At 34.2% G+C, this 14,751-nt stretch overlaps 4 protein-coding genes across 7 annotated transcripts; 2 read left to right on the top strand and 2 right to left on the bottom strand.

Moving 5' to 3' along the window:
* Nucleotides 1-2,001: 2,001 nt before the first annotated feature.
* Nucleotides 2,002-2,631, top strand: LOC133795331 (uncharacterized). The gene has a single exon (XM_062232784.1). It carries the CDS (start codon nt 2,002-2,004, stop codon nt 2,629-2,631), a length of 630 nt encoding a protein of 209 aa, XP_062088768.1.
* A 107-nt stretch (nt 2,632-2,738) lies between these two features.
* On the bottom strand, nt 2,739-5,367 carry LOC133797011 (trihelix transcription factor ENAP1). 4 transcript variants are annotated; one of them, XR_009875570.1, is made up of 4 exons: nt 4,150-5,367; nt 3,988-4,018; nt 3,739-3,822; nt 2,739-3,071 (listed from the first exon to the last, which is right to left on the bottom strand). XR_009875570.1 is itself a non-coding variant. In XM_062234761.1 (2 exons), exon 1 carries the CDS (start codon nt 5,289-5,291, stop codon nt 4,155-4,157), a length of 1,137 nt encoding a protein of 378 aa, XP_062090745.1. In that variant the 5' UTR covers nt 5,292-5,366; the 3' UTR covers nt 2,739-3,071; nt 4,150-4,154. The 4 variants fall into 4 exon arrangements, 1 of the variants encoding a protein (XP_062090745.1); XR_009875569.1 differs by having other exon boundaries at nt 3,739-4,018; XR_009875568.1 differs by lacking the exon at nt 3,988-4,018.
* A 685-nt stretch (nt 5,368-6,052) lies between these two features.
* LOC133795330 (glycine-rich cell wall structural protein-like) lies at nt 6,053-6,829 on the top strand. The gene has a single exon (XM_062232783.1). It carries the CDS (start codon nt 6,053-6,055, stop codon nt 6,827-6,829), a length of 777 nt encoding a protein of 258 aa, XP_062088767.1.
* A 591-nt stretch (nt 6,830-7,420) lies between these two features.
* On the bottom strand, nt 7,421-13,136 carry LOC133795329 (probable sulfate transporter 3.4). The gene is made up of 13 exons (XM_062232782.1): nt 12,669-13,136; nt 12,454-12,502; nt 12,160-12,367; nt 11,795-11,969; nt 11,562-11,627; nt 9,703-9,816; nt 9,361-9,480; nt 8,913-9,039; nt 8,531-8,817; nt 8,149-8,339; nt 7,866-7,951; nt 7,637-7,713; nt 7,421-7,564 (listed from the first exon to the last, which is right to left on the bottom strand). The coding sequence occupies exons 1-13, from the start codon at nt 13,134-13,136 to the stop codon at nt 7,421-7,423; spliced, it is 2,112 nt and encodes a 703-aa protein (XP_062088766.1).
* Nucleotides 13,137-14,751: the final 1,615 nt, after the last annotated feature.

Below are 14,751 nucleotides of genomic sequence, written 5' to 3'. Positions count from 1 at the left end.
CCATTGGCAAGCACAGTAAGTCATCTAGTCCTGTGGCACAGAAGGAACTGCTCAGAGATAACAAGTAACAATTTCAGCATGATAATCAATGCAGTAAATCTTCATTCAACAACTTGATAGGTACTAGCTCGTTGAACTTAATGAGTTTGTTCATCAAACTAGGCAAAGCCCTTAGAAAAACTAGTTTGACTCGGAGAGAAGAGATAAGAAACGCTGCGGTTATGGCTCTACAGAAGAGTTTTATGCTTGGTCAGGAGCTTGAATTCATGTCAAACAACTGTATATTGCTTCAACCTTGTGATCTTTGCCATGGTAGATGATTTGCATGAGAAGATGTTCGAGTACTCGAGAAGAAAAAATGCAGTGGGAACTAGAAGCATGGAAGGGACTCTATTTGTTGCAATTGAGCTTTTAACTGAAGTCTTTTTGGAGTAGATGACACAGATTTCGAACAGCACTGGGGTTCAACCGTTTTTGGTTGGTAGTTTCGAGAAGAATAGATTCTTATACGAAGGCTGATTTGGGCTAGAGTTGCCTAGCTAGAGTTGTTCTGGACTTGTAAGAAAGATGATTACATAGATGGAGACAGGGATTTTGGTTCGGAGGGTAGATGATGATCTATGGGAGATAACTTGTACTCAGATGCAATTGATAGCTACTTGGATTAAAGATGAGTTATTTCCTGAAGAAAGTCTTTAATAGAAATTTTTGCTATGAAAAAAAAGCCAGTTTGAATAGTGGTTTCTCTTTTCCTTTGCTTGAGCATACCACCCAGAAAAAAAAAAGAATCAACGTTAATAATACCGATCAATCACAATTAAGTTAATTATTATTATTTTTACTTCAGATCAACTTTACTTAATCTTTTTCTTTAATCAAACTCAAAATTCATTAAAGGGTGGCCTAAATTATTTTATAGGCGCCCAAACACAATCATTAAAATGGTTTCAAGTTACTTTTGCAGACACATGTATATGTATGTTTTCGGAATTTTCTTTTTTCATTCCGTATGTATGTTTCGTATGGATATTATAATGTTATTTTGTCCCTTCTTGTCTTGCAAATTAATCCAACATGTCATTTAGACAAGCTCCTTTTAAGTAGCTAAATTACAATATTTAACTCACGGGAAACATACTTGCTTTTGCTTTTGATTATGGTGACATTTCTTTGTTACCCATTCACTTTTTTTTTCCCTAATATATATCTATATAGAGAGAGAGAGAACAGAAAACCTAGCAGCTTAGCATTTCACGGCCTAATTATTATTATTATTATTATTTTATTATGTCCACTAGAGTAGTTACAACAAACATAATTACCATTTCCGAGGACCGTAATTTTCTTTTGCTAAAAAAATCAAAAGAAGGTAGAGATAGATAAATAGGATTAACACAGTTTCATGTAGAAGCAGTGTATACTTTAATTATCGAGAAAATTCTGCATTGACTTGTGCCTGGAATTTTGAACTTTTTCAACATATTTCCACGCTCCTCATGATTGTTAGATTTATAATTTAACTAACAGAAATAATAGTGATTTGTAAGAATATTATATCAGAGTGAAACTGTGATCATGATGTGACCACTTCTAAACAAACTCCTTCAATCATGATATATTATAGTGCAAGCAACCCAAATGCCAGATTTAATCTTAATCTGAAGCTTTGATTTCTTCTTAAGAAAACCTCATATAGTCTCTCAAATTCTCAATCACATTCTCTATGATATCCCATTTTCGCATATCATGGCAAGAAGAACAACACGAGTCCTTGATCCAATGTATCTGATGAACACAGCTGAGATATTCAAAGAGTCTATCAGAGTCATACTTCTCCATCCAACTCAGTTTCATTCCATATCCATCTTCCTCTTTTCTCCTCTACCCATCTCACTTTTCATCTCACACTTTCTCATCCACCATTTTCCCAAAATACCTTCATCAACAGTTACTATAACCCATAATTTGTCTGGTCCTCTGCCTACGCTGCTCTCCAAAACCATGGTTCACATCATTATATGCTTCCCTTCATCTATCACTTTCTCTCTTCTGGGCAGAGCCGCAACAGTTCAAGCAGTCTCTGACATTTACAGTAGAACAACTATTGATGGAAGAAGATTGTTTATGAGAAGTGGATCCGCATGGATTAAGCTTCTTCATACAACTTTCTGGGAACTTCTCATAGTTTTTGGCCTACTTGGAATTTTCATTCTCAGTCTTGCAATAATGCCAAAGATATTTCATACATTTGGTATTTGTTCAGAAATATTTGGATTCTGGGGTGTCCTTGGAGTCTTAGGGATACCCTGCTGCGTGGCATTTGCACATGTTATGGCTGTGGGGAATCTAGCAAGAGTTCTATCAGTACTAGAGGGAGAGTGTTATGGATTTGAGTCACTGTTGAAGGCCAAGACTCTCATGGAAGGAAGGCGACAAACAGCTCTGGTCATGGCTTTGTTGAGTAATGTAGGTTTTAGACTAGTTGAGTGTGTGTTCGAGTTTAGACTGTGTAAGGGGATTAATTTATGGGAAGGTCCTATGTTGGTTTCGATGTATTCTTCAGTGCTTGTTTTTGACACGGTCATGAATGTCGTATTCTATTATTCATGTAAATCTTTTGATGATCAATAATATTGGTCCGATGATTTTACATGTCTTTACTTCATCTATCTATGAATTTTGCTTATGAAAATGTGGTAGGTGAAATGAGTGTAAATACTACAATTTAACTATGTATCTCTTAGGAATGAAATCATTGAACGCATTAAAGAACAAAAATGAAGAAAATGGTACAGAGCATAAACTTACCCTCTCTTTAAAGTTGTACGCTAATGAAGATAATAAAAAGTAAAAAAAAAAAAAAACCTATAGTGAAGGGAAGGAATACATCATAAGACACGATATAAGATTACAGTAGAGTGTACTTCATATTTTACAGTAGGGTTATCACCGTTTTGGCAAGTACCATGGTTTCGCTACGCAAAGCCTTTTCTTGAGCACAGTGCAGATGCTTTTTTCTCCACAGCAGTTGAACCGAATACAGATCACCATATTTCTCTAGGCTCAATCTCCTGGGAAGAGTAAGGAAAGAAGAGAAAATTAATTCAAAATAAGATTGTAATAATCAAATAGATTACAATTTCAACCCGAAGGAGTAGTCTGTATAAAATGGAACAAGAAAAAGTAGACAAAGATTTCATATTGTGCATAAAATTCAGTTAAGCGCAAATAAAGGAAGACAATAACTAAAAGCATCTTAGGCTCTACAGTTCCCGCTAAACCAATAATAAGTGAAGAAGCTTCAGGCTGAGCAATTCAAGCCTTTTGAACATGACCACGCTTGTATTGTTGGTGGCTACCGCATGTCCAAGAAACAAAAGCCTACCGCCTAAAGATCTAGCTAGACTTTATTATAACATGTAGTAGCAAAAGTTAGCAGAACTCGCTTAAATGTAGCTGAGCAGGACGTTTTGACTCTACGAGATTATATATGCAGTTTAAAGTTTTGGACCAAAAGTATAACTTCAGGTGAAAAAAGGGCTTGAATTACATAAGGATTATAAACCATCTGTTTCAAAAAAAAAAAAAAAAATCACACTAGTAGTAGGTGGATAGTACTAGCTAAATAGATCAATTAAAGAAACAATGCCCAGTAAAGCAAGCACTAAACCAAAGGGTGTTGGGGCATAATCACTTAAATAACAATAAAGGTATTAGAGTTTTTCTTTCTGTTACTACCTATAAATGTAAAATCTCGAAACATAAGCACAGCTTCAACAATCAGATTCAAGGCTCGAACTCCACGAGTGAATGTCCGAACACCTGCAAGTATAATCTCCTCTAAGATGGCTAGCTTCATTGCTATAAGAAGTTTGGTACCCCGTACGGCATTAACACGAAGAAAAACAAACTAACAAACAAACAACTCGACGTTTCCAATCAGAGCTTCATAAGCAACAGACACCATAGTCAAGAAACACAACGAACCTAAATGTTCCCATGTGTAGATAGATAAGACCTGACGAGTGATCAAAATTCAGAACTATGTAATTTCAGCAAAACTAGTATAACCACCCATATCACATCACATGACAAAAAGGAAAAAATTGTTGTAAACAATAAATTTATAGTTTTATACATAATACACACCCGTATCACTCGCTAAGGTCCACGGCAGAAGCGCTGGTATCCTCCTCCACCTCCACCTCAACCTCAACCTCATCTTCTTCTTCATCATCATCATCATCATCATCATCTTCATCATCATCATCATCATCGTCATCATCATCTTCTTCTTCCCGGATTTTTGCAATCTCGGCTTCAGTCCTCTCCATAATCTGCTTCTTCTGCAGCTCCAGTTCTTTAGAAAAATCTTTCCTCATCTTCTCCAACTCCATCATTTGGTGCCTCTTGCTACTCTCAATCTTCCCATAAATTTCATCAAACTTATGAATTGAATCCGTTAACACCCTAAACGATGAGGACGAGGAAGACCCTTTATCCCAATCTCTCCCACCGTTCCCATCCTCAGTTTCCTCCTCAGACGCCTCCGACTCCATAGGACTATCCTTCATCTCATCAAACCCATCTGACCTATCCAAATAAACCCTTGTATTCATAAACACAAATTCACCCGAATCAACCCCACAAGCAAGCCCATAGTCCTGCCTCGGAGAAGAAGCCATTAACATATCTATCTTCTTAAAGAAACCCCATTTGCTAGATTTCAATCCCATTTGCTCCATTTTCAACTTCTCCTTCTTGTACTTTTTCTTCAATGATTCCAACATATTTCGGCACTGGCTCTCCTTTCTCTCAATCTTCGAAGTCTCAGAAACTTTCTCCGCCACCTCTTCCCAATCCTCCGACCTCAAACTCTTTCGCCCCAGCTGAAGAAACCTGTTTCCCCAAACCTCCAACAGCACAAACATTCCATGCTCAGTCCAATCATCTTCGTCGGCTCGAGAAGTAGTTCGGCCAGATTCCGACTGTTTGACCCAAGGAGCGAACTCGTATGCCGAAACCAAATTCTTCATCTTTCTCTTCTTCGGATACTTCAGGAAATCTTCCTCCTCATCGAAATTACGACTAGATCCATTTATGTTCCCGTTTTTGTGGTCAATTTCTTCGTTGAACTCATCCATTTCGTCGTCGTCGTTAAAGTTGGGGATTGGGCGAGTAAATGGGGTGTCTCGAGTACGAGTCTTTTGCTTTTGGGGGTTAGAGGAACCATATGGAATTGGAGTATAGGATTTTCGAGGGTACCTTGGATCGTCGCCAATGGCTTCCATCTCCGAACAAACAATCAACGTTGGACTAACTGAGAGGCTTTATCGAACTAAGAATTCTGTAAAAGACTTCAGTCTTTTTCCCATAGAAAATATTCTTCAAAAGAAAAAAAGAAATAAATACAAAACGACACGTCGTTTCTTTTGACTTGGTTCCGCTATTCCGAACTTCAGTAAGTACAAAACTACACGTCGTCTGATGTTTCGCCTCTTTATTGCGATTATTAATGTAATTATGATTCTCTTCAACATTGAACTTGAATTCAAGCTTGTTGATACCTGTGTGGTGTGCATGCGGATTGTGGTCTGAGTAGTTTGAGTACCATTAATGTCGTTCGGTTATCAAGGAAAGAAATAATAATGATAGTAACGAGGGTAAAAGAGGGGCTAGTGTGTGTGTGTGTGAGGGAGAGAGAGAGAGAGAGAGGTACTTACATGAGAAAGTCATGGAGACCATGAATGCTTACGCATGCAATGCAATTGACCCAATCACGTAAACCGGCATGTGATTAAATCGACCTAGATTGCATGGAAAAAAAAGCTGAAAGCTGTAATTGTCCATGGTGGTGATGGCGGTAGCAATTACAATACTTGTTCCTTCTTCCAACTTCCAACAATATCATTTAACTTACCACTTGAATAATTGTCTCATTTATTTACTTTATTTTGGATCCATACATGCTATATATAAAGTCACGGTACATCAAAGAGTTCAAGCTTCAACATTAGAGCTTAGAAATATATCATTATAATTCATACAAGTAATGGCGGGGACGGGGAAGTTGGTGAATTTATGGGTTGTTTTGGTTATAGTAGCTTGGGTGGGTGTTGAAGGAAGGAGGCTGGAGGAAGTGAAGAAGCCAGAGTGGTTTTTTGATGGTTTTCCGAGTTGGGGTGGCGGTGGTGGTAGCGGGAAAGGATTGGGCTTTGGGCATTCTTTTAGTTTTGGCAAAGGTTACGGGTTCAATTTTGGTTTTGGAAAGCCCGGTTGTTTTGGGAAAGGCAGTGGTGTAGCTGGTGGCATTGGCGGCGGCGGCGGTGGGGGGGTTGGTGGCATTGGAGGCGGAGGCGGCATAGGCGGTGGGGGGAAGCAGCATAAGAAAAATGATAACCAGAATCATCAAGGTGGCATTGGAAAAGGGGCTGGCGGTGGACTTGGAGGAGGCATTGGCAAAGGAGTGGGAGGAGGGGGTGCTAGCGGTGGTGCAGGAGGCGGCATTGGCAAAGGGGTGGGTGGTAATGGAGGTGGCCGAGGAATTGGAGGCGGATTTGGTGGAGGAATTGGCAAAGGCAACGGTGGTAGTTCTGGAGGAGGGATTGGTGGTGGCACTGGCGGTGGTTCTGGTGGGGGGATTGGTGGCGGCACTGGCGGTGGGTTTGGAGGTAGTTATGGTGGAGGGGGTGGCGTTGGATTTGGTGGAGGAATGGGGAAAGGGATAGGCGGAGGAATGGGGGGAGGTTTTGGCGGTGGCAGAGGATTTGGTGGAGGTGTTGGGGGCGGCTTTGGTGGAGGCGGCGGTTTTGTTGGTGGCAAGAATTAGTACAACTGACGCTAACATTAGTATTAGTACTACAGAGTTTTTTTTATCTGCTTTATCCAAAGAAAAAGCTCAAATGTAGTTTCTGATTTTGTTGTCTTAGTACTCTGCTCTTCAATTGTTTTCACATCAGTGTAATGCTATGCTAATGTTATCCAAAAGTGAACTTTACATATAATATTTTCATAAGATGATAAGAGCATTACAAAATTAATACTCCCTGAAAATTAAAAATAAAGAGTACATGAAAAATGTGTTTATCTACAACAACGATGCAAAAGCAGTAGTAGTGGACCAGTGGTTTATTAGCGGCCCTGCTTTTCTCTGCTTTTCATTCATAAACGGTAAGTACATATACATTGTCGTTTGATTGATCCATATAAATATATATACTATTTTCTAACCTGTAGCTGTAACTGGGTGTGTTTGTGAATTGTGACTAAGTATACATATGTGCACAGATATTCTTTCCTATTAAGCTCTCAATCGCTTTTGGTACTCTGCTGAAGTCATTAAGCAGAACCCCATTTCCACGTACTTGTTTGTGAAATTGTGGTGAAGTTATATCCTGATTAATTACGATTCACATCCCATTTATGGTAAAGGTTCCCATGACGATGATATGTCACTCACAGCTTCTTCTACTGTCAAATATAGTCCCTTGGATTCAAATGAATCCACTATCTTTGAACGGTGGAGCTTCTCCATTACACTTGCCACAGGGTTCACCAAAACCAACTACAAAGCCCAAATACATATTAAAACAAGCTAAGTACTCAGATAATATTTAAGTGCGTTTCTCAATCTTACCTGGAGAGATTTTTTGTCTAGAGTCATTTTAAGTTCCGATATAAGATCAAGACCATTGGTATCTATAGCTGTCACCGCTGAAAAATGGATAAGCGAAAATGAATCAATCTAAAGACTTTTTCATTTCTAAAAATCCTTTTAGATGTCAACTGATTCAATTCAATGGTCTAGCTTTGTTTCTATAAACAGTTTAATAGCAAAGAATTATGTATGTATATAATGGCATTACCAGTCATATCAAAGATTACACATTTCAAAGGTAACTCATTGTCTCTTAGAATCCTTTCTTCCTCATCCCGTATCCATCTTAATATCCTGAAATAAAGAAAACGAGTCAAGCGTCAAATACAATTTCAAAACTCATTATGTGTACAAAACTACTTTGTTGACAGCAGATTATATGTAATATAATAATAAAAAAAATCACTAGTATATAAGTAGATTCTGAGTAAATTACGATAGTTTGGGAAAGTTGGAAGTAAGGGAAGAGATTGCTATTACTAAATACTAACCTCTCTTGGAGGTAAGTTGAGTTAAGAAAGTAGATGGGAGATTCAATCCCCAAAATGAGGAAGGAAGGAACTCTTCTTGTATCTTTGTAACGATAAAGACTGTGGTATATTTGGGTGCCTGGAATATTTCCCAAAATCATAGTGTTTGGCCTTGTCAAATGTAGAATTACTTTGAACACAGAAACTCCAATCTTCAAATAAAAAAACAGAAGAGTCATCAGCTCCTATAAAAATAATTAATACAGATTGTGTTGTTATGAACTCCTTTATGCTCATCATTAGTATAACAAATCTTATTACACATTTTCATCATTATATTTCATTTGATTGCTATAATAATTAAGGGAAAAAAAGCAAATGAAAGTAAGATATGTAGTATTACAGCAATAAGCAGGCCAGTCTGCACAGAGACGAATAGAACACCAAAAAAGGAACAAGAACAAGCCAAGAAATCAAGCTTGTCAAGCCTCCAAAGATTGACCATAGCCTTAACATCGATTAATCCAAGGACAGCCGTTATGATAATTGCTGCTAATGTTACATCTGGTGTGTAAATAAACAGTGGCATGAGAAATAGCAGGGTCACAAGCACAACTATTCCCATTATTGTATTTGAAAGTGGTGTTCTTCCTCCTGCGTTGAAATTCACCGCGGACCTCGAAAATGAACCTGATGTTTGTGATTTTTCAATATCATAACCGGTTGATTGTAAAGATTTTTAAAAATTAGAAAAACTTTTATATATCTTTATAATTATATTTTACCTGATGTTACAAAGCATGAGCAGCAAGAACCAGCTACATTCATTACACCAATTGCCATCATTTCTTTGTTCCCATCAAGTTGACAGTTTTGCACTGAAGCAAATGTTCTTCCAACCGCAATTCCTTCCTATTGAGTGCAATCCAAGAAGCCAACAAAATAAAAAATTTAAAGTTTATACCACTAAGAGCTTACAACAAGATAAAATACTTGTACAAGGTTTTATTTCTTGATATCTCATAATTAAGTATCTTGACCGAAAAACTACTATTATAGTGCTATAATAATTTTGTGTAAATTTCAATTTTAATGTTTTTTGATCTCATCAAAAGAATATACCAAACAGAACCTCACTTGGAACTGCGATTGAACATACTTTAATATGCATTAATTAAGTACCTACTCTAGAATACAAAAAGATAATTTAGAAACAAAAGAGTGGAAACGTACGGTGAGAGCTAAGATGCCGGTTACAATGCCTGTTTGGATAGCACGACCCAGGTAAGGATCAATTTCAAAGTATAACAAGTTTGCTGAAGGAGGGTTGATACCATTTGGAAGCTCACCAATCTGCTTTTGACAGTAGTGAATATAAACTAAATAGGGTCAAAAGTTGATCATTTTAGTATACATAATACAAGTATCTAATAATGTTTCAATTTAGTCTTTCGAATATACATATATGTATAATGATGAATATAAGGGTATTTGAGAATGATCTTGTTAGTTCAGTCTTTTTATCTGTAAAGTGATGAGCAAGGTTAAGTACTGGAGTATCGTATTGTTACTTACCTTGGGAACATGTTTGAATTTCGTTTTAAGGGCAAATACTATGACACTTGCAAAAATAACAGAAGTCAATGGAGCAGCTGCTGAAACCCAGAAGAACTTTGGCTTTTTTGAGCTCTGGTGTATAAGATGTTCAAATACATAATGAGTGTTACACTTGGTCTGAGAAATATAAAAGCTAGTTATGAATAGTAATTAGTACTCCAAAAAAAAAAAAGTAATTAGTATAAAATAGAGGAAATTATATTTTATATGAGATTTTTAATAGAGTGTGCAAAAATATGACTTTTTAAAAAAAAAAAAGTTAATTTATGGCTTTTTTTTTTTTTAAGAATTTTCACTTTTATGAGTTTATTTTCCCATATTTTTGTATAAAAGTTGGTTTATGCCATAGTTTTACTCTTAATCAAATTTGGAAGGGTATGTTTGTAATTTGATTATTATTTTTTTAGGTTATTTGTTTTTTTATATTACTAATTTTATATTAAATTTTTCTTTGGTTGTTTTGCAAATTTTTTTTGTAATATGAATTGTTTTTAAAATTATTATTTATTTATTATAAACATGTTTTTTTTTAAGATTGTACGTTTTTTTTTTCAAATCCTGGGTAGGGTAACCAGTTACTTGATTGATCTTAAAAAAAAAATCCTAGAGCTAGGTTAAATAACATACACCAGGAGGGGTAACCAGTTATCCTGAGATGAGTAACTTTCTTTCATAAGAGAGGTAACTAGTTACCTAAGAGGGGTGAGGAGTTACTCATATTAAATATGAAAAGAAACATCAAATTTGAAGGAAAAAATGGAAGAACACTTCATTAAAAATGGAAGAAGAAGTAACTATGATTTTAGTAACATAAGTAACTAGTTACCATAAAGAAACCATAAATATACACACACCAGAACGTGAAAGTAACTAGTTACCTTCAGAAATATACACACAAAGAATGTGAAGGTAACCAGTTACCCATTCACGTTTTCATATTTTTATTAGTTTTCTTTCCAAATTTTGGTATTCCTATAAGTGTTACAATAAAAAGAAAATGCTGAAAATTTGATTTGAATTTTTTTTACATATAGTGGAAAAAACTATAAAAAAAATTACAATAATAAAAGATAATAAATAAAAAAAATAGTAGAATAATTATGTAATGTTAAAATATATGTGTGAAAAAAAGAAAAAAAAAAGAAATAGAATGAGAAAAGAATAAGTACAAAAATGAAAAAAAAAACAAAAGAAATGATGAATGAAAAAAAAATAGATGAATAAATAAGAATGAAAAGAAGAAGAAGAAAAATAATGGAAAAATGAATAGAAAAAAAATATGAATGAAAACATTGGTAGAAAAATATGAAAAAAAAATGGAAGAAGAAAAAAAAAAGAAAAAAAAGCTCATATGTGTGAAAAAAGAAAAAAAATGGAAAGGGAAAATAATAAATATAAAAATGAAAAAAAAATAGCATGAAAAAAAAACTGAAAAAATATGAAAAAAAACAATACAAATGAAAGAAAAAAAATAGATAAATGAAAAAAAAAATGAAGGAAAAAATTGGTAGAAAAAAAAAAGAAAAAGGAAAAAAATAGAAGAAAAAACAAGTAAGGAAAAAAAAATGGAAAATTAAAAAAAAAAAAATTACCTTCAAAATAAAAAAAAAACATAACTATGATAAAAAAAAATGTGATATTTTTATATTTTAGTTAGCTACTAATTGTGTTTTTCATACTTTAACTTTTTCTTTAATAAATTTCCCATACAAATTAAGAACAGTATAATTCTCATATTTTTGTACAATAATAATAATATAAAAGCCCTATTTTTTAAAAATTCCCTATAAAATATGTACTGATAGGCCATTACTCACAAATCGTTTTGCTCCTAGAAGAAATGCCAGGAAACAGAAGCCCATTATAATGATTGTGCCCGACCACTGAAAGTTGACAATTTTAAGGCCCAATAAGAATATTTAATTAAACAAAATTAAAAATAAAAGCCCATTAAATTTGGTGGCATCTCTTAATTTATGTTTGGTTGTCCAACCTTATTAACTATAATAAATGTGGATTTGATAGCTTTATAGCAATAATATATGAGTACCTCATTTCTATATTTGAATAGAGAAGACATAACAGGAACCAGCTGCATCTTATTAGTGATATTATGAGATACCCCAAGCAATCCTTTAAGCTGCTGGAGGGACACAAGGATGGCTACTCCAGCCATAAATCCAATCAGAGTTGCCTTTGATAGAAAATCAAGAATGAAGCCTAACCTAAAACAGTGAACCTCAATAGAATAAGAGTTATTTTATTATTTTTATATACATGCAATTTCAGTTCTAGGTTTTCATATATATATTTATGCTCAACTAAAACTCCTTATAAATTATTAGTCTTATATATCATGGTAATTAATAACTAGCATATTATGTATATAAAGATTAATTCGATGGATTTTGTTACCTAAAAAGCCCCAAAGAAGCCTGAAACAAGCCAGCAAAAAAGGTAGCGGTGAAGGCAAGTCTGAGATGGAGTTCTGGTTCACTATTAGTGGAAACCATATCGCTTAGCATTGTCCCCATCACCAATGCTGCTGTGGAGGTTGGACCTACGGCCAAATGTCTTGAACTCCCTAGAAACGAATAAATCACCGGTGGCACAAAGCTTGAATCTGATCAACATATATAATATTATTACTAATTAAGTTATATCAGATAATATATATACATATACACGAAAACTAAAAACATAACTCACATAACCCAATTATTGGAGGCAAATTCGCTAGTTTAGCATAGTTAATACCCTGAAATGATCAAAGAAAACACACACATATATTTAATGTTTCTAAAATAATTAGTCTATATATGTATATAACTAAAAAGATAAAGCAAAACAGATGATTATTGATCATCAAATGTATTATATATAAATAGTCGCTATATAATATATATATATATATATGTGTGTACCTGTGGAATGGCCAAACTAGAAATGGTGATCCCAGCTATGAGATCAGATCTAAAGAGCCTGAAATTGTAATGAGGCAACCAATGGCAGATATGGAAGAGGCTCCGAGCTCCTCTACACACTTTCTCCCAAACCGTACGGTTTTTGAAACTCGAAAGGGGATCATCCGGGAAGAATATCTCAAACAACTTGTGCTTAAGTTTCTCAACACTTGAAAAGAAAGGTGGTATAATCACTGGGTGGATTGCATGCGAATAATGCGAGTGCTCGCTGCTATTACAACGACGTCGTTCTCTTCTACCTGCAGCTGCCATTTCTTCGCCGTTGATACTTATCGTTATCGAATCATCACGGTGTTCATAATCACAATCACGATCGTCCTTTCTAATTTTTGACGATTCTATTTGACCTACTACTTGCTTCTTATTGTTGGAGCTCTCATCGTGATCATCATCAGTTCCGGCCGGCATTTTCATTCTCCTCTCTTTTTGTTTATTTATTTATTAATAATCAGTTCGAACAAGTGGTACGATTGTTAGAAAAGGAAAGTGTAATAATGAGAGAAGAGAGGAACTTGACTTAGTACTTGGTTGAGAATAAGGAGAGAGATGAGAAAGATGTGGTAGCTATAGACAGTAATATACTTGGTTATATATATAAGGATTAATTAGTTATTTGGGAAAAAGCTTCATGCATGGTTTTCATATATTTACGTACAGAAGACACGTGCATGGAAAATATTACACCATTGTTGTGTGTACGTACTGTACTTATATGGTAACGTGGCGTGCATCCATTGGTTGAGTAAGGAATCATACGAGAATATTCATTAAATATATGAGTAGCCTGCTGTGGTAATATTTTTTTTTTGTTATTTGAAATTAATTGATTTCATTTTTTTTTATTATTATTATGTACGGTTGGGGAAGAGAATATAATAATGTGCTAATTTTAGACCAGAGAAATAAATGCCTGATTTTGTTATAAGGCTTTCAAGTGTTTTATAAAACGTCCGATTATTTAGAAAAAGCAGCAGCTTCTCCTCATTACCTGCATGTAGCAATGTACTTTAGGCATACGGAGTTTAAGGTTTTTTTAATTTTCGAAATTAATTAATTAAGGCGAGTTTAAGTTTTGATGCCTTGACGAATATTCTAAAATGATTAAGCTAGTGATCCTCCTTTCTTCTTTGACGGTGCTATGGAAAAGGTCAAAGTACTTCGCTTTTTTTTTTGTAGAAGTAATTTACTTTTAAAATAACAGTATTACTCTTTAGCATCAATTAAAGATCAAAGTCATTTTTGGAAAATTGATTATTATTATTATGTAAAATCAAATATGAAACTACACAAAATGGGCTTTATAACGTGATGGGCCTATATACTATGAAAGATCGGGACTAAAAGCAAAATAGTCTTGTACCTGAGTTTATCATCTTCTTATTCATGATTTAAATTATTACAATAAAATAAATAATTTTTTTTACACATATACATATACATTATTTTTTTCTTCAAAATTTAAGTGTGGGCTAGGTCCTATCTCAGCCCCGCATGGCTCTGTCTGGGCAGGTGGGATGCTCGCACTTTACTTTTTTTTTAATAGTGATATTCATTGTAATTATAACAATCTTCTACAAATTTTTAAATTTTTTTAAATAATTTACTGTATTAAAAACAAAATTTAAACAACTATTTTTATACAAATATAAAAAAAAATACAAGCGCAATAAACTATTTAAATTTTATTTTTAACACTAAATTACTCAAAATTTATTAAAACCTTGCAGAGGTTCACATACTCAATACTTTAAAAAAAAATTGCCAGCTTCAATACTTTTAATTTAGATAATCAAAGATTGATACATTGTGGAATACACTCGATACCTTATCTAAAATACTAATTTGTAAAAATTATGAAAAATAAAGACAGTAAACAGTAAAAGTGACATTAAAAAATATTTTTTTATTAATTACTTTATATTATATAAAAACACAAATATCTCAAACTTAACAAGTACTTATAACTAGGCAATCAAGGAAACTACCAACTAGTTAATAATTTATACGTTTTCCTTCATATTAT

Source organism: Humulus lupulus, chromosome 8 (genome assembly GCF_963169125.1).
Source record: "Humulus lupulus chromosome 8, drHumLupu1.1, whole genome shotgun sequence".
Classification (NCBI taxonomy): Eukaryota; Viridiplantae; Streptophyta; class Magnoliopsida; order Rosales; family Cannabaceae; genus Humulus; species Humulus lupulus.
Note: the sequence above shows the minus strand (reverse complement) of the source record. Positions and strands in the feature narration are given on the sequence as shown.

Excerpts from the sequence above, each read along its gene's own strand:
- LOC133795331 (XM_062232784.1), top strand. The coding sequence starts at position 2,002 with ATGGTTCACATCATTATATGCTTCCCTTCATCTATCACTTTCTCTCTT.
- LOC133797011 (XM_062234761.1), bottom strand. The coding sequence starts at position 5,291 with ATGGAAGCCATTGGCGACGATCCAAGGTACCCTCGAAAATCCTATACT.
- LOC133795330 (XM_062232783.1), top strand. The coding sequence starts at position 6,053 with ATGGCGGGGACGGGGAAGTTGGTGAATTTATGGGTTGTTTTGGTTATA.
- LOC133795329 (XM_062232782.1), bottom strand. The coding sequence starts at position 13,136 with ATGCCGGCCGGAACTGATGATGATCACGATGAGAGCTCCAACAATAAG. Across the intron at positions 12,503-12,668 it reads CTAGTTTGGCCATTCCACAG|GGTATTAACTATGCTAAACT; the intron begins GTACACACATAT and ends TGATCATTTCAG. Across the intron at positions 12,368-12,453 it reads GCCTCCAATAATTGGGTTAT|ATTCAAGCTTTGTGCCACCG; the intron begins GTGAGTTATGTT and ends TATGTTGATCAG.